Here is a 24948-nt window from a genome sequence, read left to right as displayed (position 1 = left end):
TGTTTTTCTGACAGTCTGCCGTTATGTCAGCCGCGTTTGCCAAGTTCCACCCCAACATTGTCGTCGGGGGCACCTACTCAGGGCAGATTGTTCTGTGGGACAACAGGAGCAACAAGAGGACGCCTGTCCAGAGGACCCCCCTGTCAGCTGCAGCTCACACGGTACAGGAACAGCAGACACAGTGAGATTAAACTTTATTTAAAAAAGACAGACTTGTAGAATGACCTCCTGTGTGTCTTTGCAGCACCCGGTGTACTGCGTGAATGTAGTCGGCACCCAGAACGCCAACAATCTGATCAGTATCTCCACTGACGGCAAGATGTGCTCGTGGAGTCTGGACATGCTCTCTCAGCCTCAGGTAAAACAAACTTTATTAAACTCTGTGTGTGTGTGTGTGTGTGTGTGTGGCTGGATTACATTAACACTCCAGGATTTAAGATTGAACCGTAAACTTTAATAGCTGTGTTAATAATGCGACACATCTTAAAGACGTGAACATATTTTTACATGTTGTGTACTTTCTGTCTCTTTACTGTCACATTCCTCACACTTCCTGTCCCTCCCTTTTGCGTTAAATGTCAAACATTTCGTCCGGGCTCCTTCTTTTTAACATTCCAGCTTCCCTGATTTATTTTTCTTCAACTCATTTTTCACTTTCCAGGAAATTGACTTTGCTAGCTGTGTCATTTCATCCACGCTGCCAAGACCTCAATGTCAAACCTGCATTTTTTATAAAGTGCTAGTTGAATTTAGATTCTGCATTAATAAACTGTCAAGTGATTTTTATAGGTTGTGTTTGGCAGCTTGTGTGTTAACATTAAGCCTGAGCAGGGAGCTTGTTAAAGGATGTTGTTCCACTCTGCCCCCCCCTCCACAGGACAGCATGGAGCTGGTGTTCAAACAGTCCAAAGCTGTAGCTGTCACCTCCATGTCTTTCCCCCTCGGAGATGTCAACAATTTCGTGGTGGGCAGCGAGGACGGCTCTGTCTACATGTCATGTCGTCATGGAAGGTGCGTTTACAGCCGTGGTTCTCCCGGCGCCCCTCCCCGAACATAGCCAGGAAACTGAGGCGGCTTGTCAGGGCCCACCTAGCACAGAGTGTCAAATAAATATAGCCCACTCACTTCCCAGTGCAACACAAATCCAACACTTGATCTCCCGCTGTTTGAGGTTTCACTCCTGCCCAGTCATCCTGTTTTTCTTTTCCGCTTGTCAGTTGTGTTTGTAAAGGTCGTTCAACATAAACAGGGCACACATGCAGGAGAAACAAATCATTTTTTCCTCGTCCTTTTTTTCTCCTTCTCTTCTCTTCAGCATGTTTCTCCGGGTGAGAGAGTTTGTTTACAGTCAGTCGTCCTGGAGAGAATTAAAAACTACACTTCATCCCACAATGTTCTCATTTTAAAAACTAGGAGCTCCTCTCTTCTCCTCTCCCCTCCTGGTGGGTCGTCCCCTTCTTACAACCCAGCTTAAATAGGAGCTGCAGAGTGTTAACTGCGTGTCCTGCAGTATGCCTGTTAGACCACACAGAGGGGATAGCCGTGAGCTTTAGCGGCGCAGAATCACCTCTGTAATTGAGGGAATAATTTTCCAGCTCATTGACGATGGTATGATACTCTCATCACAGTTAATAATGCATAAGCATCACTCACGCTGAGTATTTACCTCTCTATGTTAATTATCAGAGCCTCAGTTGGGTAACACATCTGCAACATGTGGGTGAAGGTTGGAAGCACTTTTACCACCCTGCTGCTTATCACATCATGTTTAAGGAAGAGATCGATGTGTTTATGACCAGCAGAGGTGCTTATCACTCCTCCTAAAGCCTGGATGGTCTAAAACCTGTAGGTGCTGATTGCTTAAAGCTTCTTATTATCTTCGTTTTGACAGAAATATACATTTAAACTATGTATTCTGTAATTGTGTTGAAATGGTAAGCATACAATATTTCAAAATATAGAAATTCAACTGCAATGAATGTCTTATTTTTCTGTATGTTTTTTTGTTTACTACTTCTTCAAATTTTCGCTGATCTGTTCAGCATCTTCAGGAGAAGTGTGCTTGTACTTTTCACATTTCTAACCCCTATACTTTTAAAATACTCAATGTTTTCTAATTTTTTTGGCCTATTTGAATGAATGGAGATGTTCCATCACCATGGAGACCACATGTGTAATAAGGGGTTCAGAGGTTATAAATAGGACTGGTGCACATAAGGTGTTTGGGTTAGGGCTCAGCATTTCAACATTCAGCATTTACAAGGAAATGACACACACACACACACACAAACCATTTTGAATGAAGTGTCATCACCTAATTATTTCACATTTCATCTATGTGCTCTGCAGCAAAGCAGGCATTAGTGAGATGTTTGAGGGCCACCAGGGGCCCATCACAGGGATCCACTGTCACACAGCCCCTGGGCCACTGGATTTCTCCCACCTGTTTGTGACTTCCTCCTTCGACTGGACTGTCAAGCTGTGGAGCACCAAGGTACAAGTCAGATCCAGGTTATGTTGTGTAAATGTTTCACAGGCATTGACTGAGATGTTCCTAATGATGCATGTGTGAGAGTTTTTTTTGTCTACGAAATTCCAAATTCTCCTATTAAAAGGGATATGTCATTGAATTTGAAGACATAATTGACCTCACAAGACCTTATTTTAGAGCAGTTTGAAGGAAAATGCTGTTCATACTTTTATTCTTGTGTTTCTTTGATTGCTCTGGATCACATCTTTTTCATATATATATGTGTTTAGATAAAATGATGCATATCAACAAACACACAAGGACCATGAAATTATTTTTTTTTGTGCAGAACAACAAGCCTCTCTACTCATTTGAGGACAACTCCGATTACGTGTACGATGTCATGTGGTCTCCGACTCACCCCGCTCTCTTTGCCTGCGTGGACGGAGTCGGCCATCTCGACCTGTGGAACCTCAACAATGACACTGAGGTGATGCCTCCGTGCAAGCAGCACACACACTCAGAAATCACATCTATTCCAAGTGTTTCATCATCAGGAATGACTTTACAGAGAACATTTACACTTCAGTGATTGTTACTTTTTGTTTCATTTTTAAGGTTCCTACTGCAAGTGTCACAGTAGAGGGTAACCCGGCCCTCAACAGGGTCAGGTGGGCTCCTTCAGGGAGAGAGATCGCTGTAGGAGACTCTGATGGACAAGTTCTGGTGTACGATGTTGGAGAGGTGAGCTGTGCTTTAATTAATCCTAATCAGGCATGTTTCAGTCTTTTGCCTGCTGGTATTTCAAGTATTGTTGGTGCCTTGTTGAGGTCTTGAAGCCTTTTTTTTAAACTTATTTTGAGATTTAAATCCGCTTCGTCTCTTTCCCAACAGCAAACTGCTGTTCCACGAAACGACGAGTGGACCCGCTTCGTGCACACGCTCGCAGAGATCAACGAAAACAGAGACGATGCAGAGGAGCTGGCGGCTCAGCGCCTGGCCGCCTGATCAACTTATTGTGGAGGAGATGTTTAAGGGACCAGTGGCGCACTCGCTTTTCTCAGCCTCATTTTGAGGAAATGGAAAAAAAATATGATGACAGAGGAAACGGATCAACGTTTGATCCAACAGAAGCATGGACGTCTTTAGTTTTCTTCCACCTCTTTACTCTGAAAAACTCAGCCCTCTTAGTTAGCTGGATTATCTTTTTTTTGGAGTTACCAGAAGTGACAGGGCTGTCAATCTCAGACATGAACAGGAAGCCATATTCACAAACACAAATAGGATGTCCTTTCTCCAACCAGATGCCTTAAATTGTCATTTACTTTGATTGTAAAACCAGTTCTGTCTTCATTTTGGGCATTTCAACACTGGCCTTATTTCCGGTTCAGTTTTTTAACCCATATCGGTGCTTCACTCCACGTAGTCAGTGTAAACACTTATAGCTGAGCTCCATTTTTACCAAAGCTGTAGTAAAACAATCACATCATGAAACACAGGATTGTAGACTCACTATCACCGTAGCCCATGTTGTTATTTGTCCTTTTAAGACTTAACTGAGCTACTCCCCTGTTTGTAAAACACTGAAATGTCAAATCCAAATGTCTTTCTACTTCTATATAGATTTATTCTGTACCAGTCCTCACTTCTTAGAGTGGCTGGTTAGACTTGAAATAGCAGGAATATAATAAATGCCTAAGAGGATGATCTTGTATGCTGTAACCGCTCAGTGATTTCCCAGTCTGTATGTTGTACAGATTGTTTCTGGAAGAATCTCAAAACTTGGTGATGGAACTGAGAATGTACATTTTCGCACAGGAGCAACAGTTTGAATGATTTATTTCAATAAAATACAATAAATACATTTAAATTATGTCCCCAAGTCCCTGGTCATGATTTCAAAATGAAGACTTGAAAACATCTGTACATCCTTGTGTCTCTAAAATATGACCGACACATGCACACCAAAGCTGTTGCACACCAGGAAAAGCAGTAGCAATCTGTTATAAGGCCATAATGTCCCTCTGAAGAGAAGTACAATATGTACAATAAAGTTGTGCGAAGAAAAAATGCAAGAAAGCCAAACCCATGCAGCATGAAAGTAAGACAATCACCCCAAAGGCATTGTGTAGCATGTGGTTGAATAAATGCTTCTAGAGGAAACATGACTGTGGTAGCATGCTGCCCTCTCAGGCACAATGAGACACGTTTACGAAGGCTGTGGCTCCTGTTTGGACTCCGCTGGCTTGATTGTCGGCTCACTGGAAGACTTAAACTTTGGCAGGTGCAGACCGAACTTTCGCTCCACACCAGCAAAGGTTGCAGCAGCCAGACGGTAGCCTCCTACGTGGTCTGCAGTCACAGAGGGAAGGTCCTCAAGGGCTGGTTTGTGAATGGGCTCAGAGCCAGTGGGACGACTGAGGGAAGACAGTCAAATTAGGAGCTGGAGGCGTTTGCACAGGTCAAAGGTTTTTCGATTTATGAAGTACTTACTGTCCCCCAAAGTCAACGTAGAACCATCTCTGTAACAGCTCATAGGTCACCAGGGTTACACCAAACTGTGGTGAAGATCGGAAGACGCGAGCTAAGGGAGAAGAGTTTGACAATTACACTTCTGGGTTTAATTTTACAGAAACAGCAGACACATGATGCCTCGTTTCCCAGACATACCAAAAAACTATTGAATGTATATCTTTGTATGCATTTACCTCCCGCCCCCTTCCAAAACGCCCTGAAACCTTCCTCCCTCAGGATCTTCCTAAAGCAGTCGATGACTCCGTTGTAGGTGGTCTGGCCCGCGCGGGCTGCCACCTGGAGCCTGGTCTTGATGACATCAGCAGGGGTCACGAGTGAAGCTGCTGGTACACCTGAGGAGACGATTCACAGCAGGCATAATGAAGCACGGACAAAGTCGCATCCTGAGATCCCCGCTGCAGCATCACGCAGGGTTTAAAATAGGTGTAGATGTATGGTGTAAATGTATAGTCAACAAAAGCGCTGAAGCTGGTGTGTGTCAACATATTTTTAAAGCAGAAAATGGGAGAAATACGTTGATTAAAGCACAACAGGATGCAGAACTTTCCAGATGTTTCTTACCTGCGATAGCTCCAGCTGTGAGCAGCTGCAAGGGCCCCAGTGTCCCATCCTCGTGTGCCAGTTTGGCTTTGGTGTGGGCATAAACAGGGAAGTAGATGGCGGAGAAGGGGATGTCACGCAGGAAGCAAGCCTTGGCTCCCTGGAAGAAAGAAAAATGAGTTTAAAAAGATTAATATCACGAGCAGCGGAGGTTTGTCTCAGGATTGATTGACCTGGGAGCTGTCTTTGAAACTACAGGGGGGGCGGCTTAATGTTGATGATGGAGCCAAGGGGCCTCAGGCAGAGCTGAAGTCCAAAGCACAGATCCATCACACGCACACACACACACACAAATGTCTGTTCTAGCTCTTTCTGCCAAGAGTTTAGCATTTTTCCTTCCTTAACAAGCCGCACACTGCCTGCTCCTCATTAAAATATGGAGTACGAAGACATGAGCAGAGCTGGAAGTAAAGCCACAAGGATCTGGAAGGAGCAGTAGCAGAGCGTAATGCTTCACTAATTCGCTGTCAGTTGTTGGCCACAGCTCTGTTACATGTTGAACACTGTGTTAGAAAACTGCAAACAGTCAGACATAAAAAGTGTTTGATGTTTAAATTCACAATCCTGATGTTAATTATGTGTGTGTACTCACACAGATACAGCTGAACATCATTACAGCAAAAAGCAAACCTATCATGTTGTTACATACCATCTAAAAACTCCTCACAGGAGCTTTAATCCCTCTTTCTCGTTTGAAGAACACAAAATTATTAGTAACAATAGAATCTGGGACAGTGATGCTTCAGTGTGCTGTCTGATTTCAGCTCTTGTGTAAGTGTAACTTTGCAAATAGGTCATTTTTTGTCCTCACAGTATCAATGCCAAGTTTAATATTTGTCAGTAGAAGTAAAATTAATCAAATACTAACTTAACAAATCATTTGTGATGTATTTTTTCAAACCTAACTGAGGTTTCCCAATAATTTTCATCTTTTGTTATACTTCAGATGACTTTATTTGGTAACAACACTCAAAAACTCAGGATTAGTCAGACTCAGTTTGATTTTATTTTTAGAGATAAATAGAGTAAAAACACTTTGTGCACAGTAGTGAAGAATGTTTTTTTCGGCTTGTTTCTGAGGAACTTAAGAGAACTTTCGTTGCCCTTGTGTGTCAGCGAGCAGAGGTTGCTGCTGCAGACGTCATGGAGCTGCAGAGGTGCTGACCTACCTTGTAGAGGCCAAGGAAGCCCAGGTCTCTCACAACATTCAGGGCACTGACCCGGGGGCCTGTGGTGATCTCTCCAGCCACCTGCAGACGGATCTTAACAATCTCCAGAGGATTGGTGAAAATCACCTGGGAACCTCCAGCCTGCAGGAACAGCAGAGAGAGAAACTGTTGCAGAGTGGAAGCACAATGTAAGTTTTCTTAGCTCTGAAATGAGGGGTGAGCTCTGGGTTGAGTTGTTATGATGTGTGAGCATTGAGAAATTTCAAATATTTCAGTAAACTTTGGGACAAAAGATACTTTTTCCTCCTGGTCTGATTCCAGCGAGTAAGAGCATGGCCTTGAAAGAGGAGGCATTGAAAGGAGAACAACCAGGGTCAGAGCAGAGCAGGCGTAGGGCGAGTCGAAGCCTCGGCTCATGGTCGGGAATCTCTGACCCTGGCAGCGGCCCTCTGCCCCCTCGTCTCCCCCCGAGGCACCTCCTGTGGCAGGGTGAGCAGCCCAGCCTGGCCTCGCCCCGCACACTTCCCCAATTCACCCCCCATTCCCAGGGGAGAGCGCTGAATCACCCGGACTGCTCGGGGTACAGACAGGCAATGCCCCGAAGGCTCGGCACCCTCTGACTCAGGCACATTTATCACCCGCCCCAAATCGAATCAGGCCCCAGGATGGCTGCCGGTGACATACAGGGCAGGGGTCTTATCTGTAAACATCCGAGCATAGAGCTAAAAAAAGCTCCGGCACATTTAGTCGTTTTCAAAGAGGAGGGGGAATATCCGCTGCTCTGAAGATTGATGCACTCCTTCTCTTTTATCCTCCTCAGTTCTCCTCTCTGATGGATGCCATCATTTCACAAACTTTATCAGACTTCAAACCTGACTGAGATAAGGGGAGGATTTTTCCTGACTCATAGAAAAATGAGTATGAATACACACAGGTCAAATGTGGGATAAGTCTTAAGTGTCAAGCACACGTATTGGAAACATCCTCATTATCCTGTGTGCAGACCTGCAGTGCGACTGTGCCTCGGGTGTGTACAACGTTGTCAAACTCAATCACCCTGAGCTGGACCCAGCTTCATCCAAGACCCTCCAGGGCCTCTTCCTACAATTACACCCTGACAGGGGGCGCGACCCCACAGACCCCGCTCTTCAGTGAGCAACCTGCAGGCTCTGCTGCGAGGCCTGCTGTTAAATTTCAGCACAGAGTGAAGGAATTACAGCTTTACTTTATCTCTGCATTAAAGAGACGGTCTAAAATTAGGATTTAGGCCCAAATAGAAAATAAATATATTAAACACACTTAACTGAGGTTGATTTAGGGAAGTCAAAACTGGGAACCAAAGATTGTTTGACTGGTTATAATCTCTCACATGAACCACTTGATATGATGCAGACAAAAACAATGTTGTTTGTTAGTGAGCCTACTTGGAAAGTCTAAGTCCCTGATGCTTCTTCATTTTCGCGTCCTGAAGGTCTGAGTGTTGTCTATTTATTGTAGCTAACGTGCCAATCAATATCTGCAGGTGTTAAAGTGATGCTCAACCTGTATGTCAGGGGTGGCCAACCAGTCAGAGACCAAGAGCCACAAAAGTTACCGTGGTACTACAAAGAGCCACATCAAAACTGCTCCCTCTCACACATAAACGAAAGGACATAAGATGAGAATTTTGAGGTGGCATTTATTGCGTTTGTTAGCGTGTTTAAATTCATACCTGGAGCCATGTCAGAGACAAATTTCTGTTTTTAGAGCAGAAAAGACCAAGTTCCATCCATCTATTTATCTAGATAGCTATGAGCACATGTGAAATGTAGAGAAAAGAAACTGAAACTTAAGTATCAATCTCATCACCCAAGTATTGATCAATACTGATCACAATGTTGGCATCAATATACCAATATTTTAGATTGATTGGCACACTACTACTCATACATATAATAATTTTTTTTCTGAATGGATGAAAGAGCCGCACACCGAAAGGCAAAGAGCTGCATGTGGCATGTGAGCCACAGGTTTGCCACCCCTGCTGTATGTCATCAGATCGTCTTCTGTTGAAGCTGAAGCTGAAGCTGGGCCACAGACTAAACTGTCAAATTTGACAAGTTGGGATTGATGCTTGAATTTTCTTTTTCAAATTTGTCTTTACATTAGTTAAGTTAACCTTTTAAATCTTGGAGGTTTTAATCATTATTAAAAAAAAAAACTTTGCATATCGATCAGTAACTCACTCTGCTCTCATTTCAATATTTTGTGTTGTGGCAACTTAATACATGAACTCAGACACTACAAAAACAATATACTAATTAACTGTATGTTCAATTATTTTAGTCTAACTCAAAGTTTAAACTGCAGCTGAGGTCATGATCTCAGTCGAATAGAAATTTTGAGTTATTATGTTATGAATATTGTTAATTCGCCCTTTTATATTAATAAATAAAACTAAAGAATTGAGTAAAAAAAGTGTAAGAAGTCAGATTCGACAACATAAGTTCTTTGAAAATCTTTGTTTTAGCACATTTTAGTTTCTTATACACGTTTATTTCCTAATTAAGGATCTGAAAACTTTTTCCACCCCTTTGAAGAGTTGATATAAGAGTTTCCAATATTTAATACTTATTCATTTATGTTTGATTTGTTCTTTAAGGTCCCCCTGTACTTGGTTTTGAGATCATCTACAGACTGAGTTTAAAACATCTCTCAAATGATTCTTACACATCCACCAGCAAGGATCTCTGCCGCCAGAGGGATGGTACCATCTTCTGTGGTGAACTTGTCTCTGACAAAATCATTCATCTGAAAAAAAGAGAAAAAAAAGAGGGAAATGAAGAAAAAAAAGGCAGATGAGACACAATCCTGATCCTGATAGCAGGGCATTAATGTTAACTTGTGGTTGCTGTCGCATCTTGATTGCAAAGAGTGCATTTCTCCTCCGCTGTGTGCATGTTTTTCATTCTCACTGAATCAGTCGGAGCAACTTTTTGAACACTCTTAGCGACACAGTGGAATGACTTGCCGTGAGTTTGATAGCTTTCTCCGGGGCAACGCCGATGAGCTGTGGGAGGAGACCTGCAAAATATTATTCATAGATACCATTAGAATACCTGACAGTGTGAGAGACAAAGTCTGGCTTGAAATGAATGCACATTTTTTATCTTTGCTGGAGGGGTACATGCACTGACAGCCGGGACAATGTGAGCTGCAGGGTTCTTGTGAGCGTAAAACAAACCCATAAATATTTACAGATGTGGCTGATACATCTGATGCACCAAAAAACACAAAGGTCTCATTGAAACTGAACAAAAGAAAGGCAAAAATATGACACTGCTGGTGTGTATGGGATCAGCTTTGTTGAGGCCCTGATCTACTATTGGTGGGGAACAGAGAGAGCTGTGTGGTCACGGACAAGATCAGGGAACAGGCGAGGGTGGCGATAACCGCCATACTGTTTCACTGCCCGTCCCTCATCAAGCCAGATAAACTTCTGAAGGAGCTGCTGAGTGACTGCTGCTGGTATGCGGCCAGAAAACAGCCGAGCGTGTCTGTCTCGGAGTAAATCACCCTCTTATCATGTGCAAAAGAGGAGGAAAGGAGGCAGATCAGAGCTGCAGCGGTGGAGGCAGCAGTAGATGGCAGTCTTGACTTCCTTCATATGAGCAGCCTGGTGGTAGAAGTGTTGTATATCACAAGCCTTCAGCACCGTTATCATCCTGAGCACAGAGCCAGATCAGACACCGCTGCTACTACATGACTCCTCTGGTCATTTTCCTCACAGAGCTCTCCCAGGAGTGGAGATAATGAAAACGCGACCCCTGGGTGCTGCTTTATTCACCGCTGAACAGGGAGGGCAAAGGTTTCTGGTATCAATTAGCGAGCCATGCTGCTGATATTAGCACGCTGGCAAGTCCTAATGCTTTCCCATCAGATGGTTTGTTTTGCACGACACCCACATGCTGGCCTTCACACAGATCTCTGAGTCTTTCAGCGTGCTGTGAACCGTGTAAATTGTTACCTCTGTAGAAGCCGAAGAAGCCTTCATAACGCAGGACTTTCTTTGCACAGTCAAAGCTGTTCTTGTACATCAGCTCCCCTACGAAGGAGCCTGTGGAGCGCTGGTTCTGCATGCGGGTCTTTACCAGGTCGATGGGGTACACAGCGGTGGCACCAGTGGCTGAAAACACACAGATTTGGCACAGATTAAAAGGAGCACGCTACATATTTATCAGTTGTATGCTCTAAGATATGTGAGGAGCAATTAATCTTTAAATATTGATTAATTACCGAATTTTTTGTTGTCTACATCCTGCAAGTTAGTGCAACAGTATCAGAGCTTAAGCTGGCATAATTACAGCCCTACTTTTACCTTAGGTATATAACTTGCTCACATATTTGACAGGAAAGCAGAAAATTGTTATCAAACTCAATATGGAAATAAAATGACAGAAAACTTTTTTTTTCTTTCTGAACAAGTTATTTCTCAAGCTCAATTTGTGACTCCTGTTAGGTCAGTTTGTCATCCAACTACATTTCTTTATATATTACATCATCCATCCTTTCAGTGTTTATCTGAGAGTGTTTTTTCTAGAGATCACTGATATAATCTGTGCTGTGTTTGTGCAGAAGAAAAACTGTGATGAAGCTCTTATTGAGTAGGAAGTGTGGTAACTAAGGGAGAACAGTCAAGAGCTTGTTGCTGCAGAAATCTGCACTGAACTTCTGCTCTCGGCTTCACTTTGACATGTCTCGTCTGACATGAAAGACTGCAGTAATGATGGCTCAGTCAAACATGCAAACTGCTCAGTCAGCATGGAGGCCGGGTGAGAAACAGCTCATTAACGCCGCAGAGACAAGGTGGCTTCAGGAGAAGAAGACTCATGGTTGTGTGTGTGCTTTAATGAAATGGCCTTGTGTGCACACACGGGGGTCAGAGTGTGTGCTATCTTAGGGCCAGTTATGTCAGAGGTATCTTGTATCCTTTCTGTGTAATTAGACGGAGATTCCAGAGAGTGCGGTTCCGGAAGATTTGTGTCATTCCAAAGCTCCGACTCTAACGACAGCCTGGAGCCACCGGTGGCACGGCAGCACAATGCCGGGGCCTCACATCACAACCTCTTTCTCCCCCATAGCACAATGGCCGGCCCCGGGGCCCTCAGCGGCGCGCCAGTCTGGCCGGCTAAGGTTACCCCTCGGTTCTGTCGCAGACATGTCACTCACCTCCAGCGATTGAGCCCAGGGTAAACCTGTAGGCAGACTCTGCAGCCTGGAGCCAGATGGGACGGTGTGCTTCGTGCTGAGAGTGCTGTGGAGGAGAAAAAGACACCGGTGGTCAAATGAATCTGGGGAAAGATGAGGGAGGGGGGTCAGGACGCTGAGCATATAGCAGATACATTGAGGAAAGAAAACTGTATGGATAACTCAACAGCGGAGGAAGGAGATGGAATGTTGTTGAGGTCTGTTTCTCCATCATCCTGTATTAAATGTCACAGACCCACAGTGGATGAATGAGTGTGTGAACTTGTGGCAGAGTTTTTCTTACATGCTTTGCTCGTATCTTCAAACTAAAGGGTCTCTTTTATTTCTGCAACAAAGTTTAACTTGGATCTAATCGACTTGATCTCTAGTTTGGTGTTTGATCTTGAAAGCCGAGCCCCTTTGTTTTCACAGTGGTGCAGCAGGACAGATTAGCCCCACAAGCCTTTTCCATGTTCAGATAAGTATCTACATGAATATCACACAGTCCGAGTGAGATTTTTGAAGTGTGTGTTTGTGTGTGTGTTTGTGTGTGTGTGTGTGTGTGTGTGTGTGTGTGTGTGTGTGTGTGTGTGTGTGTGTGTGTGTGTGTGTGTGTGTGTGTGTGTGTGTGTGTGTGTGTGTGTGGACTGAGGGGGTGAGTAACTTCTCCCAGAACATGTGAGGAGAGCAGATCAATCTTTTCCTTACCCCAGATGCTTCCACCAAGGCTTTGCGAGCCAACAAGATCGAGGTCTTGATCAAAGGTTTGAACAATTAGCCCACTTCCACTGAAGGGCAGGACTGAGAGTTGCAGCATCCCCCCTCCAAAAAGGACTCAGATTCCAGACCTCTGAGCACGACTCCCTGAAGCACGAGTGGCCTGAAAGCTCTGACCACAGCCTGATACAGAGACGTGTCATCCGGTGGAGGCAGGCAGGAACTATTTTGTTCTCCTACATCCACCTTGACTCCCACTCTCCTTCTGCCATTAGCAGCCTTTGCTAAAGGCTCCTAAAACTCATTGAGCCCCACACTGATAAAAGCCTCTTATTAGCCTCTCAGATGTGTGATTGCAGCTGATGTGTATGTGCAGCTATACTGAATGAAATAGGGGAGAGCCTTTCATAAAGGGGAGCGATGCAACAATCCATTCCTCCTCTATAACCATAATTGGTGTACTTTTATCTGGAAGTTTAAGTAATGCACTTCACAAGGGAAGAAAATCACGGGCACTCGGCTAATCCAGCGGCTGAGCATTCTGCCTTTTTGGCCCCTGTCTGAGGAGGAAGCAGAAGGGAAAGAGGAGGCTTTGATAAAAGGAATGAGGATGTATTAGAGGAGTCATCAGAATACCTGTCTCTGAGCCTCTGCTAGGTGGTATGGCATGGCTCCTTCCTCCAGCGGGGCTATCCTCTCGATGTCTGCGTGGTTCAGCCGCCTTAATGCACAACAGCAGGGGAGGAGGGATTTACGCCAGGAAAAAGCAAAGCGCCCTGCATCTTCTGTGAGCAACAGCCAGTGATGTAAGTTTTTCCACTGAACTTTTTTTTATGAGCATATAACTCCAAGTTACTGTAAGTTTCATTTAAGCTTATATAAACAACAGACAAACAAAGCTGGATGAGTGCCCCGTGGCCCAGAAAGTCAATGAAAGTGTTTTGTTTCGAAATGTTTGAGACACAAAAATTCCCCACTGCTGTTCGGACGCATCATAAAGTCTGTTTCCATGTTTTATGTTTGTCTTGTAAATCAGCCAGTGGAGCCACTGTTGTTGAACTTAATGAGCAGTAACTTTAACTTTACGGGCAGTAAACAAACCAGTAACATTTTTATTCCATTCATGATGGAATAGAAAACAACACAGTTTTATGTGAATGCTTTGAATGCATTTGAGTGGCTTTAAGCAGAGACTAACGTAAAGAGCCCAGAAAGAATTCAAGTCTGGGCTGATTTCAGTTTGAATATCACAGTTCATTAGTTTTCTACATGGTTTTGTTCTAATTTAACAGCTTTACAACAAAAACTGCCTCTTTTTAATAAACTATGCTGTGCAGTGTGTCTATACTCATCTTGTCAGCTGAGGGAATACTAAGCTACAATGAACCAATAGTACACAGAAAAAAGAGAATTGCATCAAAAAATGTCCCAAATTAAATCATATTCACTAAGAATTGAATAGTAAAGCAGCTCTGGGAAGTAAAACGCAATGTTTCACCGCTTGTCTGATATGATAAATTAATTTAAGCGATGAAATCACAGTAAAGTCTCTTTACATAAAAATCCAAACTTGTTAACGTGGAGGTTTAAGATAATTCAATGATAATCTTTCAATTTCTTGCTTTCAGCCAAAAAAGTAGAATTTCCTCGGCCAGCTGAGGACAGCAGAGTAGAACTGCTATTCAATTATTGTCCAAATTTCCGTATTTTGTAGCTCCATTTGGGTCTCAACCACTTCCACGCTCAGTTTGGTGCTACCTTTTCTTGCTAGCTGAACATTAAAACATTTTTTGGCTGGACAACTTCCTGCAGCAGCAAATTTTTAATTATCAGAACTTCAGATTAACCAAAACTGTTAATCAGTGGTCCTGACAGCGAACGCAAAACCTGCAGTTCCCAAAGTGTCCACTTGAGGCTGTCACCAAATTTAAAGCAAACCGCATCATTTGCCAGTTTTTACGGCAGAATTTAACATCCTTAGGTCTTGTTACTCAAACCATTTCTGTGTCTCTATACCTTGTATTTTTGTGCCACTTGGGCCGTTTTATAACTCCTTTTTTTGAGTTACATGAAGTCTAAGAGCTATGCATTATTAGGTATAATAAGGGCCATTAGGCGCCAGGCTTTGGCCCCACCTCCTCCTTTTTGTTAGCTTCAAGACTGGCCAGAAGTGAGTTGGGGTAAGAACTGTGAACATGGTGATTTTAAGGTTTCAGAAAAGAGTCCATGAAATAATGCCTGTGCTTTGTACAGTTTTTTTTTTTGTGGATATCAAAGTAGAATTTACTCTATAATATCTGAAAGTACACAAGAAAAAAGTTGAATTTTTTTTTTGAAAAGTCATTTCAAATATCTGATAAATTGGATATTATGCAAAAGGCTGTGCTAACTTTTTTTTTTCACTATCCACAGCAAATAACACAAAAACAAAGCTGTGACAGTGAAAACACAAACTATCCAGTGTTTGATGAGCCTTACCCAGAGTGAGAGTGGAGACCAACAAGCTGGTACAAGATGTCAATCTCCATCGGGGTGATTTGACCAAACTTATTTGCAGAATGAACAAACTCCTCTGCAAAGCGACACAGAGAAGGAGAGGTGAAGTAATGCAAACTTCAGTCTTTAATGTCCTCAGTGCACTACAGTCAAACAAAAAGCTGAGTGGTTAGGCACAAATTTACATCAGCGGTACTTGCAAATACAATTCTTTGTTTGCTGTAGTGTCATTGTAGTTACGCCTATTGTGGAGATCACAAAAAGAAAAATGTAAAACTCTTGAATCTGCTCTGTTTGTGCTTTATCTCTTTACCCAGGAGCACACTAAACTGAGCATGCAATCTCCCAGCAGAAGCCTGCATCACTCTTTTATATGTGCTTTATATTCAGTTCTTTACTGCTGCCTGCTGAGAAGCTCCATTACCATCAGGTGGTCTTTCTCAGAGGAAACCTAATGGTAGTTGTTGTTGAGGGAGGGGAAAAGAGTTCCTTATTCACTTCCTCAACAAAGACCTTCCTATCAGGTCTGAGTGTTCCAACCTTCGGTCACACGCCTGCCTCTCTGGTCTCGAGTGCCGCAATGATATACTTTTCTGTGACTGATGGCTGACATGTGAGTGTTTGCTTTAACATCTGATATGTTTGGTTGCACATATGACAAGAATTATTTACAAATGTGACTTTTCTAAAAAGAGGACAACCAAAGAGAGAAAGAAGAGGGTCATTCTACAGTTTAGATCTCAATGAGGAACACAAGTAGAAGAAAAAGTGACTGATCGCACAACTATCTGCTACACAGGTCTACATATTTTATAAAAAACCTGCATTTACCTTACGGATTTAGTGCTACAGTAAATGTTCCCTGTGAGTTCACACTGTCAAGGAGAGTTAAAACATGATCACACATCTCAAATCACATCTTTAATTCACACATTTCAGTGAGTTCACAGTGAGTATCTGAGGTGTACCTTTAGTAACAAGTGTGTCCCTGTGAGTCCCTGCCAGGGTGCTGTAAACCTTGCGGACCAGCTCCATGTTGTTGAGGAGGGCATTGAAGGCGTTGAAGTAGGAGAAGCTCACCATGTGGGAGGTGCTACCTCCTGCAGCCTGCAAGAGATTTAAAGTTTGGCATTTCTTCTCATCTCTTATTCTAAGCTCAATCTATTTATAATTAAACTTGCTGCATCCTAGTCTTTTACTTGTCAGCTTCTGACCTGCAAAAAGCGATTTCTCTGGGGTCAATAGGGGGCAGCAGAGGAACGTTATGATTCATTTGAAGTCAAATATTAAGTCTTTTTTTGCTCTAATTTTGGTCTCAACCAACGTGTTAAAATTCAGGTTTTTATGATAGCAATATAACTGTTTTAATTTCACCTTCTCCACTGAGTTACAAACCAACGCTGGGCAATACCTCGCTTTAATGATTCCATACGATTCTGATTACTTTTTTGGCACATTTATTTGTTACGACAGAAATGCTTTTGATGGTAAAACCATGGCCTGTAACTTGCGAAAAGCTCCTTCAACTAAAGGATGTCACTGTCATTTGTTACAGTCTAATCATATAATATCATTTACAGACACTTAAAATGTTTTACAGCTGTTAAAATAAATTCTTTAAACTTACTGAAACCAGGTTCTCCTCCACAAATGGTGTCAGCATGTGGTGTCTGATGGTGGCCATGATGTCACTGAAGTCCAAAGCGGTGATAGTGCCACTTTTTTTCTTGTCCTTCTGTGCAAATGCCTGGCGGGCATGCTCAGACTGCAGCTCCTACAGACACACACACACACAGACAGGAGGTCAATCTATTACCTGAAGAAAATAAAAAACAAAGACTGTGATCCTGTGATGAGGAGTCCTGCACCACAAGGATCCTTTTTTAAGGATAATAATAATAATATCAATGTGGTGCAGATGTAAAAGTCATCGGATGTGACAGTGTCAGACACCGGCTTTTGTAATCACCACCGTCTCTCTGGAGACTAATGAAAACCACGTTCTCTGAAGTCTGATCTCAGAGCAAAGCCGGGTGGTTGGTGAGACAGCCGGCAGGTGTGTCCACAGGAAGATGATTCAATATGACAACCATGCAATCATATGTGGATGTGGGGGAAGGCCGACCCGGGGTCAACGTGTGCTGTCAGAGCTCATCGCATAAAACCAGGAGATCACACACCACAATATTCAGCTGTGCAGATTGATTCTCACAGTGTTTGCAGATTATATTGTTGAAAACTCATGATGATATGACATCTCACAAACATTTCATCTCTTGTCTGCACTCGGTGAAGTTTTGAAGCAAAAACTGCAACAACCAAAGGCTGACAGAGACAAAACAAACTCCACACAATGTTTTTTTCTTTTGTGTTTTGAGTAAAGCTCAGCTAAAAGAGCTGAAATGTGCTCGGATATGACAGAAAAACAACACATAATAATGAAAGGTGTAATGAAATCCTGCACACACGAGGCCTGGTTGAAGCCCCAGTCTAGTATGATAAACCACAGAGTGCTCTGAAGGATCCCACACAGCAGCAAAGCCTGTCTAACGCTCAGACCACCCAGCTTCTGCTACAGACCTCAACCCCCTGACTCCAAATCAGGTTCCACCCTGGGCGTACAGAGACCTGCTGCACAGTCTCAGTGCTCGGTCTCATGCAAACAGCAGTAAAGCAGAAAAATAACTCTAAGTGACTTGATGGCACACTGGGCTACTGTGCAAACCACAAGACACAAATACTAAAGGTTCAACTCCACACCACAGATCCATCATCTTAAGAAATCATATATCACATGTTGTTCACCTTATGTCATTTCCATTTGTCCCTCAGCGTGTTAAAAAAGGCCTCACTGTGAGACGAAGGTGATTATTTGAAGGTATCCACATGTATTGACGTGGAGAAGAAAATTGCGATCTGTGTACAAGTCTGTTCATAAAATTCTGCTTTACATGGAGCACTGTTAGTGTCTCTATCCACTTTGGAGTAAGTGGGGAGGATCCTCAAACTGTGAAGTCATGTCGTATGAAGATATCTCAAAGTGGGATCTTAGAATTCAAAACTATAAACAATAATAAAGGCATCCATGCTCTGATCTACTAAGCTGCTTTGTCGCTACAGCCTGATCACAACAGAGTCTTAATGTTGAATCACATTGATGAGAACACACTGTGGGAGACAGCAACAGAAATTGCACAACACTTAATGCAAACCAGAAGTGCAACTTCCTTCTTTTTAAATCAAAAACACAAGAACGAAACCGTCTCTAAGTCTAGTCTGGAAGAGTTCCTTCGCTCAGAGTTTGAATATTGTGACGCTGTGTCCCATGGACTCATTACATCCTGTCTTAAAGACGAGCATTAAAGCAGTGGTCCTGCTTTTTAAACATCACTATCTCATGAAGAGTTAATTTCACTTTCATTACTAATCTTTTATCTGATAATTATGTGATTATGATGATAAATGAAGACGCAGCAACCATTTAGCTCAGCATAAAATCAAGGCTTTCACAGAAGAATTCTGAGGATCTGAGGCGACCAGCAGAGACTCTGGGATGACACAATAAATTGTTTTCACACTTTGTTCCTTTAAACTCATTTCACAAACCAAATAAAATTAAGACTGCAATTTACAGTCTTTGTTATAATTACTTTTCTGATGATTTCTAGATTTACTGGGGAGTTTAATTTCCATTAAAAATATTTCTAAATGAAATTCATGGGCTGCAGAGTCATTGATGACTTGAGGCCTTGTTGGAGTCGGAAATGTAACAAAGACCCAAAATTTAATAAAAATGTAATAAAGCCTCACGTGTAATAACTGGCTGATAATGTAACAAAAGTGCTGAGCCTGAATTTTAACTGACCCAAAATGTAACAAGTTGTTTCACACTGGGCAAAAAGTTTACGCAACGGGCTTTATTACATTTTTTAATTAAATTTTGGGTTGTTGTTATATTACGTATACAGGCTCTGAAATGCCTCGGAATAAAAGATATACAGCAATACATTTATTTTTTGTAAGCTACACATTTGATTGTCCAGTAGTATTATTTTTCTTTACTCAATGGCTTAATTATATGATTATCATGTACAGTCTATACTTCCATTTAAAAGATGCTGCTGGGTGAATTATTTCCCTTTGCCTTCTAAAGATTGATACAAGCTGTTCTCTTTTTTCAGCCTTTATCCTAAGCTAATCTGGTGCCACAGGCTTACATTCAGGATGCTAACATTTACGTGATATCAAAATGCTGACCTTACTCTGTTTAACTCTTTATTTTGCATTAGCAAACCCCAGCAGCGAACATGAGGACTACTCTGAATGTGTACAAAACCTTGTTATCGTCTAACACAGCAGTTATGAAAGGAAACTCAACAAGTTAGTCAGAACTAGCTTATTGTTAAAAGAAGCTATCGTAGCAGAACTGCAAAGGTGTCTTTAGCTGTGAAACATTTTATAAGCTTTATGATAGATGGTGGAGATTTGATAAGGTGCTCAAGGATTTATCAAAGTGCCGTTAGAAAAATTATAACATCAAATGTGTGGAAATAGGGCCTTAAATTTTGAAAACCTGACATTTTATAACTTTAGTGTAGAACCCTGAAGAGAGCAAGGAGGAGCTTTTCGCACACAAAAACAGGTTTCATCAGTGAGCTTATTTGTCCTGATACAGAAAATAATAACAGCACAGATGAAATCTATACCTGCAAGAACTGTGTGAACTCTGTGTAGCTGAGGTTCTTGTTTCTTTCATGGCCAAAGTGTAGCCTGATGAACTCACAGTCCCAGTTGAAGGGAATGTGGTGATGAACTGTGGTCTGGCTGAAGATGTCGCGCACATTCTCTGGAAGAGTGAGACATGAGTGAGCAATAACAAGAGGAAGATCAGAAAACCCACCAAAAAAAAAAAAAGACATCTCCCATCTCACATCCTCACTCTACTTGAAGTGAACCTTGTAGAAGTACAGGAAGGAGTCCATTTGAATCTCACAGCTGAATAGGCTGCTTGACAGTCTCACTCTCTTATATTTTGAGAGGTTTGAGTCCCTACAGGAAATACTCTGTGTGAGCAGCACTCTCAATTTTAGTCTGCTTTATGGGAGCCTATTGCACAGGCAGAGCATAGAAGTAGGTTCTTTGTAAGACTCTGCATCCCTTGGTTATAATGTGATGTTTCAAAAAGCTCACTTCCCATCCTTGGATGAGACTTTTGGAAAAGAAGCTGCTAGTATATTTACATAAACAATTTGAAAAGGACGTTTGACTGCAGCGTTTTGGTGAGAAAAGCACTTGTTCAATGTAACACTCTGACAAACCTTTGGACAATTGCTTTTTACATTGTCAACATTTTCTATTATTTATCCACAAGTCTGTTTGGTGTTTTTTGGTGGTCGTATATTGTTAATGCAGACCCAAATAAGCTACTATTACGACTTCCTGCTACTACAATAATAAAACTACCAAAAGCAACATAAATACATTGAATTACCTGCACAAAATCATAATGTAGTTAACAGGATGTTTAAAGTCACAGTGTGTGGAAGAAAAAGGACTACTCCGTTTATTACTTTGGTGAAGCAGCAGTGGCCCTTGAGGACAGATGCTTCTGTGATGCATGCTTGGTATAATCCTCTATTTGCCAAATTTGAACGATTGTAAACATCTATCAATGCAAATCATTTTGCTCACAACAACTTGTCTCTTCTTTGTTGTCTTCAAATTGGAAGATTTTGTGCAGCCATTCAACTCACAAGGGTTTATATATATTGAGTATCTTACGTTTGTCCATTCTGTACAACTACAAAAACACAGGGCTGCAAGGTGGTACACGAGACCCACTCTTATGTAGGTATGTCCTCAGATCGTACACTGTTTTCAATTTTGTTTTGCACATTTTATTCAATTTCTACCACATCTGCTCTGCTAGGAACTGCACATTAATAATAATAATAATAATAATAATAATAATAATAATAATAATAATAATAATAATAACAATAATAATAATAATAATAATACATTTTATCAGAATGGCACCTTTCAAGACACTCAGGGACACCTTTCAATGTGGAAGAAGTAAAAAAGTTAAAATACATGGGTACAAAATAAAATTTGAAAAATTAAAAAAAAAAAAAAAACATCTTTAGACCTCACTGTAAAAAGATGCTAATTTGCAAAGTCTCCTGCATTGAAATATGAAGTAACCCCAACACCAATGTGATTTCAGTATCCAGCATGGACGTACCAAATGAGATGTTCCCCGTGCCGGTCTTGTCAAACAGCTGAAAGGCCACTATGAACAGGGCATCAGGGGCACACAGAACTGACTCAAAGGCCAGAAACTCTTGGTAAGAGATCAATCTGTTTGGAGAACAAAGAAGGAATACTTTTCAAACAAAATATAACAAGTATCTTCAACAAAAACAAGAACTAAGAACTAGACTACAGATGATAATGAAATTAAACACATAACTTTTTCAAAACAAGACTGAAGGGTACCAAGATGATCAATTTGGTGGCTGTCTTTAAGCTTTATTTCAGACTGATCTGATTTCATACAAACCAACTGGAGGGCTTCTTGCCCATGTTGTCTGAAAAGCTGACCTTCAAGGCTCATTTTACTACATAATTAGACCATATTGACCTCTTTGTAACAAATAACGGGAAATTCTCCAAGTCACAGTGGATAAGAAGCACTGAATGTGATTCCTCGAAAGGAATATTGTTGTATTTTCCCCACAGTGGAACTCTTACTGCTGCTATCTACTCGCATTCAAGTAACCACAATCAGCTTATCTTATCACTGGGTTTAAATTGATCAGCTGAGGGTGTAAAATTGACTTGAAAGACACTGCAAACATCATTGGGATTACTCATTAACAGTCTATTTGGCATCTGCCTGCCCCTGTGCTTCATTGAATGGTAACAGGTAAATAGAGCTGGAGAGGAAAATCATTCAGAATACAAGAATGGATTGATTAATGTTGATTTTAAATAAATGGAATGAACTGAGACAAAATTGAGGGCTTACATAAGTGAGACTCCTTTTTGCGTTTCCTTACTTCCACATGCGAAGGATATAAAGATATTCAGAGGAAAGGCTTGCTGTTAACATGCACGATGCATTGTATGTACTCACCCATCTTTAGTGGTGTCAGCCACTCCAGCTATCAGCTCCACTGTTTTAGGATTGTGCTGAGGTTGTGTATGCAGACCCAGGTAACTCTGCACAAAGTCCCGTGGGGTCATGTAATGCTCCCCATCCTCCACCACACTGGCATACTGCAGAGGACACACAGACAGCGCTGTTTGTGACATTAACTCAACGTGCATAGACGAACCGCTGACTGTTGCTTAAATCAATAAAATGCTTTTCTATGACATGGTTTAACTAATAAATACAGCTAAAAAAAATTCAAAATAAAACATCAAACAAACAAAAGTCTTGCATGCACTAACTGTATTCATGGTTTGTGGCTTTTGTTGACAGAGGGACAGTGTTTGAGTATTTATTTATTTTTGGAAAGTAGTGCTCAGAGCCAGGCTCTTGACTTCAGGGACACCATGTTCACATTCATACAGTAACACACATTCATGACCTGGAAGCTGCTCCACACACTCCTCTGGCCACTGAGCAGCTCCACTGGACCACTTTGGGGGTTTGGGCCTTGGAGAAACACACCTTTGGGATATTAGTCCAACACTGGATGATCAATACAATTAAAATCTCCAATTAAGCTATTTATATCAATGTACTATTACTCTTAATGCACTGTGTGAAAACATTTTGTTTTTTTAATTTTTGCAGTCTAATTATTTGAAGTATATCTCAAACAATGTTAATTTACTTTAAGTATATTTCTTTTGGTAACGCAGCTGGTGTGAAGTAAATCAGACCCCCTAAATCAGGCACACTTTAATACTCTAGCTATTTATGTTTTACTTTTATCATGCTGAGTATTTTTAGCAGGTCAGGCAGCACTTGACTGAAAGAGTACACCAAAGGGGGAACCACTTAATCAATAACTATCACACTTGCAAGTGTTTTGTTGCAATGGTATGTCACTTGACTGGAGCAAAATATGTACAGCCAGAGCAGCACGGAGCTAAACCTGAGCCCTTAGTCAGGCTTTCAGATAGAAGGTCATTTTTAGGGCTGGGGTTGGGTTTCTAGTTGGAGCAGAGATAGCTCAGGAAACACAAGCGCTGTCTGAACTGGCAACAGAAAGGCCACGCTCGTGGGTCTGAGCCAAGCTGGGGTACTGCGAGCATGAGATAAACAGCACGAGAGTGTGGGAGGAGACCTTCGTGCAAAGTGTTTTCAGGGCTACAATCGCCTGCACTCTGCTGAATTAATGTTTTAAGTGAAAATATTAATTCCAAGCAATTTATTGCCACGTTACTCCAGCGCATGATTGTGTATCCATTCACCCTCACAGTAGGCATAAAGTAGTCCTTAATCAAATTATACAGGCAGTCAGAATGAGCTTCCAGTAATTAACTCTTCCACCTGAATATGCATTACAAATTACTCAGCCCTCTTATGGCAGAGTAGAGAGCTGTAGAGGGACTATACAGTGAGTTGTAACTCAAACTGATTTGCGTCTGTCATGAAACAAGTTTGTACTCCAAACAAATGATGCAGGAGTAAACAAACCTGCACACTAATGATAGGAATTTCATAAGCTGAAGGGTAAAGCGGACAAAGCTTGTGTGTAGTCATGCTACATATTAAAACTCATGCAACATAAGGCATAGCAAAGGGGTCCTCTGTTGAAGCAGATCCAAAATTAGTCGAAGCATTTGTGTGACCTTTATTGAAATATGCATCCCAACAGACTTCATACAGACACCACTCACAAAGTGCAACATGCTAACACACTTGTTGCACAGTTTCTTTTTATGCATGTGTGTGTGTTTCCACGTTGAGATACACTTTAAATGTTTGAGTGACAGTCTTACCTTCAGAAAAATAGTCTTCAAGTCATTTGGGTCTGCTCTTCTCGTTGCTTGCACCTATATGGAACATAATTTGGAATCTGCTATGAAAAAAAGTTCAGTCAGATGATCACCAAGTTGCATACTAATCGCATAACAAACTATGACATGTTTAAAGCACCTGAAGCTGATACAATCTCTGTTTAACCTAGACTCACACGCACTCAGGTCAGACCAGGAAATAAAAAAGCAACATGCACAAGAAAATAACCGCTCTACTACAAAACAAAAACGACTCAAAGCCAAAGGTGTCTCAATTAACACATGCAGCTGAGGAAAGAAATTACAGTTGTCTCTGTGAGGCCGGCAGAGATGCGCCTAAGTACAGATGCAGAAAGAAAAGAGAAGGGCTCCCTGCGCTGCGTAAAAAAACAAGCGCTTTTAACCCACGCGTCCGCACAGACATGCTGTCCTCCGAGTCCGGCAGCGGTAAGCTCACGGCCGCTTTGCTGCCTTTAAAAAATTAATATCTGATAAGAAATATTGACGGAGTCACCTTGACCGCCATGCTGGGTGTGACGTCAGCTGCAGAGGACTAGCGCAGGCGCTGGGCATCGGGATGACAGCAGGCATGACAGGACAGCAGAGGTCCGCGTTACAAATGTATATTTAGCAAAGTGTCGCCCCTAAACTGTCCTGACTGTCCACAGAGGAGCCGAGGGGGAGAGGAGAGAGATGCCCCAGACTGAGAGGACTCGGACAGCACATGTATTACAGCATTTCCTGTCAGCTCGG

The 24948-nt window shown here is 42.0% G+C and overlaps 2 protein-coding genes across 5 annotated transcripts in view; one reads left to right on the top strand and one right to left on the bottom strand.

The window, feature by feature from the left end:
* The window catches only part of LOC141807995 (dynein, cytoplasmic 1, intermediate chain 2a-like), an 18080-nt gene extending 13737 nt beyond the window's left edge, over positions 1–4343 (top strand). For all 3 annotated transcript variants that reach the window (XM_074694258.1, XM_074694259.1, XM_074694260.1), the window contains 7 exons: positions 15–161; positions 245–358; positions 878–1011; positions 2350–2494; positions 2820–2960; positions 3089–3214; positions 3365–4343. In XM_074694258.1, the coding sequence (XP_074550359.1) occupies positions 15–161; positions 245–358; positions 878–1011; positions 2350–2494; positions 2820–2960; positions 3089–3214; positions 3365–3478 (921 nt within the window). In that variant the 3' untranslated portion in view covers positions 3479–4343. The remainder of the gene's footprint in view (positions 1–14; positions 162–244; positions 359–877; positions 1012–2349; positions 2495–2819; positions 2961–3088; positions 3215–3364) is intronic.
* Positions 4293–24948, bottom strand: LOC141807994 (electrogenic aspartate/glutamate antiporter SLC25A12, mitochondrial-like). Of its 2 annotated transcripts, none has more exons than XM_074694255.1 (18): positions 24710–24948; positions 24178–24231; positions 22355–22497; positions 21461–21576; positions 19920–20059; positions 16841–16987; positions 16182–16320; positions 15196–15289; positions 13354–13438; positions 11983–12067; positions 10781–10939; positions 9785–9837; positions 9484–9564; positions 6775–6915; positions 5567–5705; positions 5179–5337; positions 4964–5054; positions 4293–4887 (listed from the first exon to the last, which is right to left on the bottom strand). In XM_074694255.1, exons 1-18 carry the CDS (start codon positions 24719–24721, stop codon positions 4680–4682), a joined length of 2046 nt encoding a protein of 681 aa, XP_074550356.1. In that variant the 5' UTR covers positions 24722–24948; the 3' UTR covers positions 4293–4679. The 2 variants fall into 2 exon arrangements, with proteins under 2 accessions (XP_074550356.1, XP_074550357.1); XM_074694256.1 differs by lacking the exon at positions 24710–24948 and adding an exon at positions 24501–24694.

The sequence above is a fragment of the Halichoeres trimaculatus genome, unplaced genomic scaffold, assembly GCF_033239565.1.
Source record: "Halichoeres trimaculatus isolate MK-OKI-2021-1 unplaced genomic scaffold, fHalTri1.1 fHalTri1_scaffold_19, whole genome shotgun sequence".
Classification (NCBI taxonomy): domain Eukaryota; kingdom Metazoa; phylum Chordata; class Actinopteri; order Labriformes; family Labridae; genus Halichoeres; species Halichoeres trimaculatus.
The sequence above is the reverse complement of the archived record's forward strand: the minus strand, read 5'-3'. Positions and strand labels throughout refer to the sequence as shown.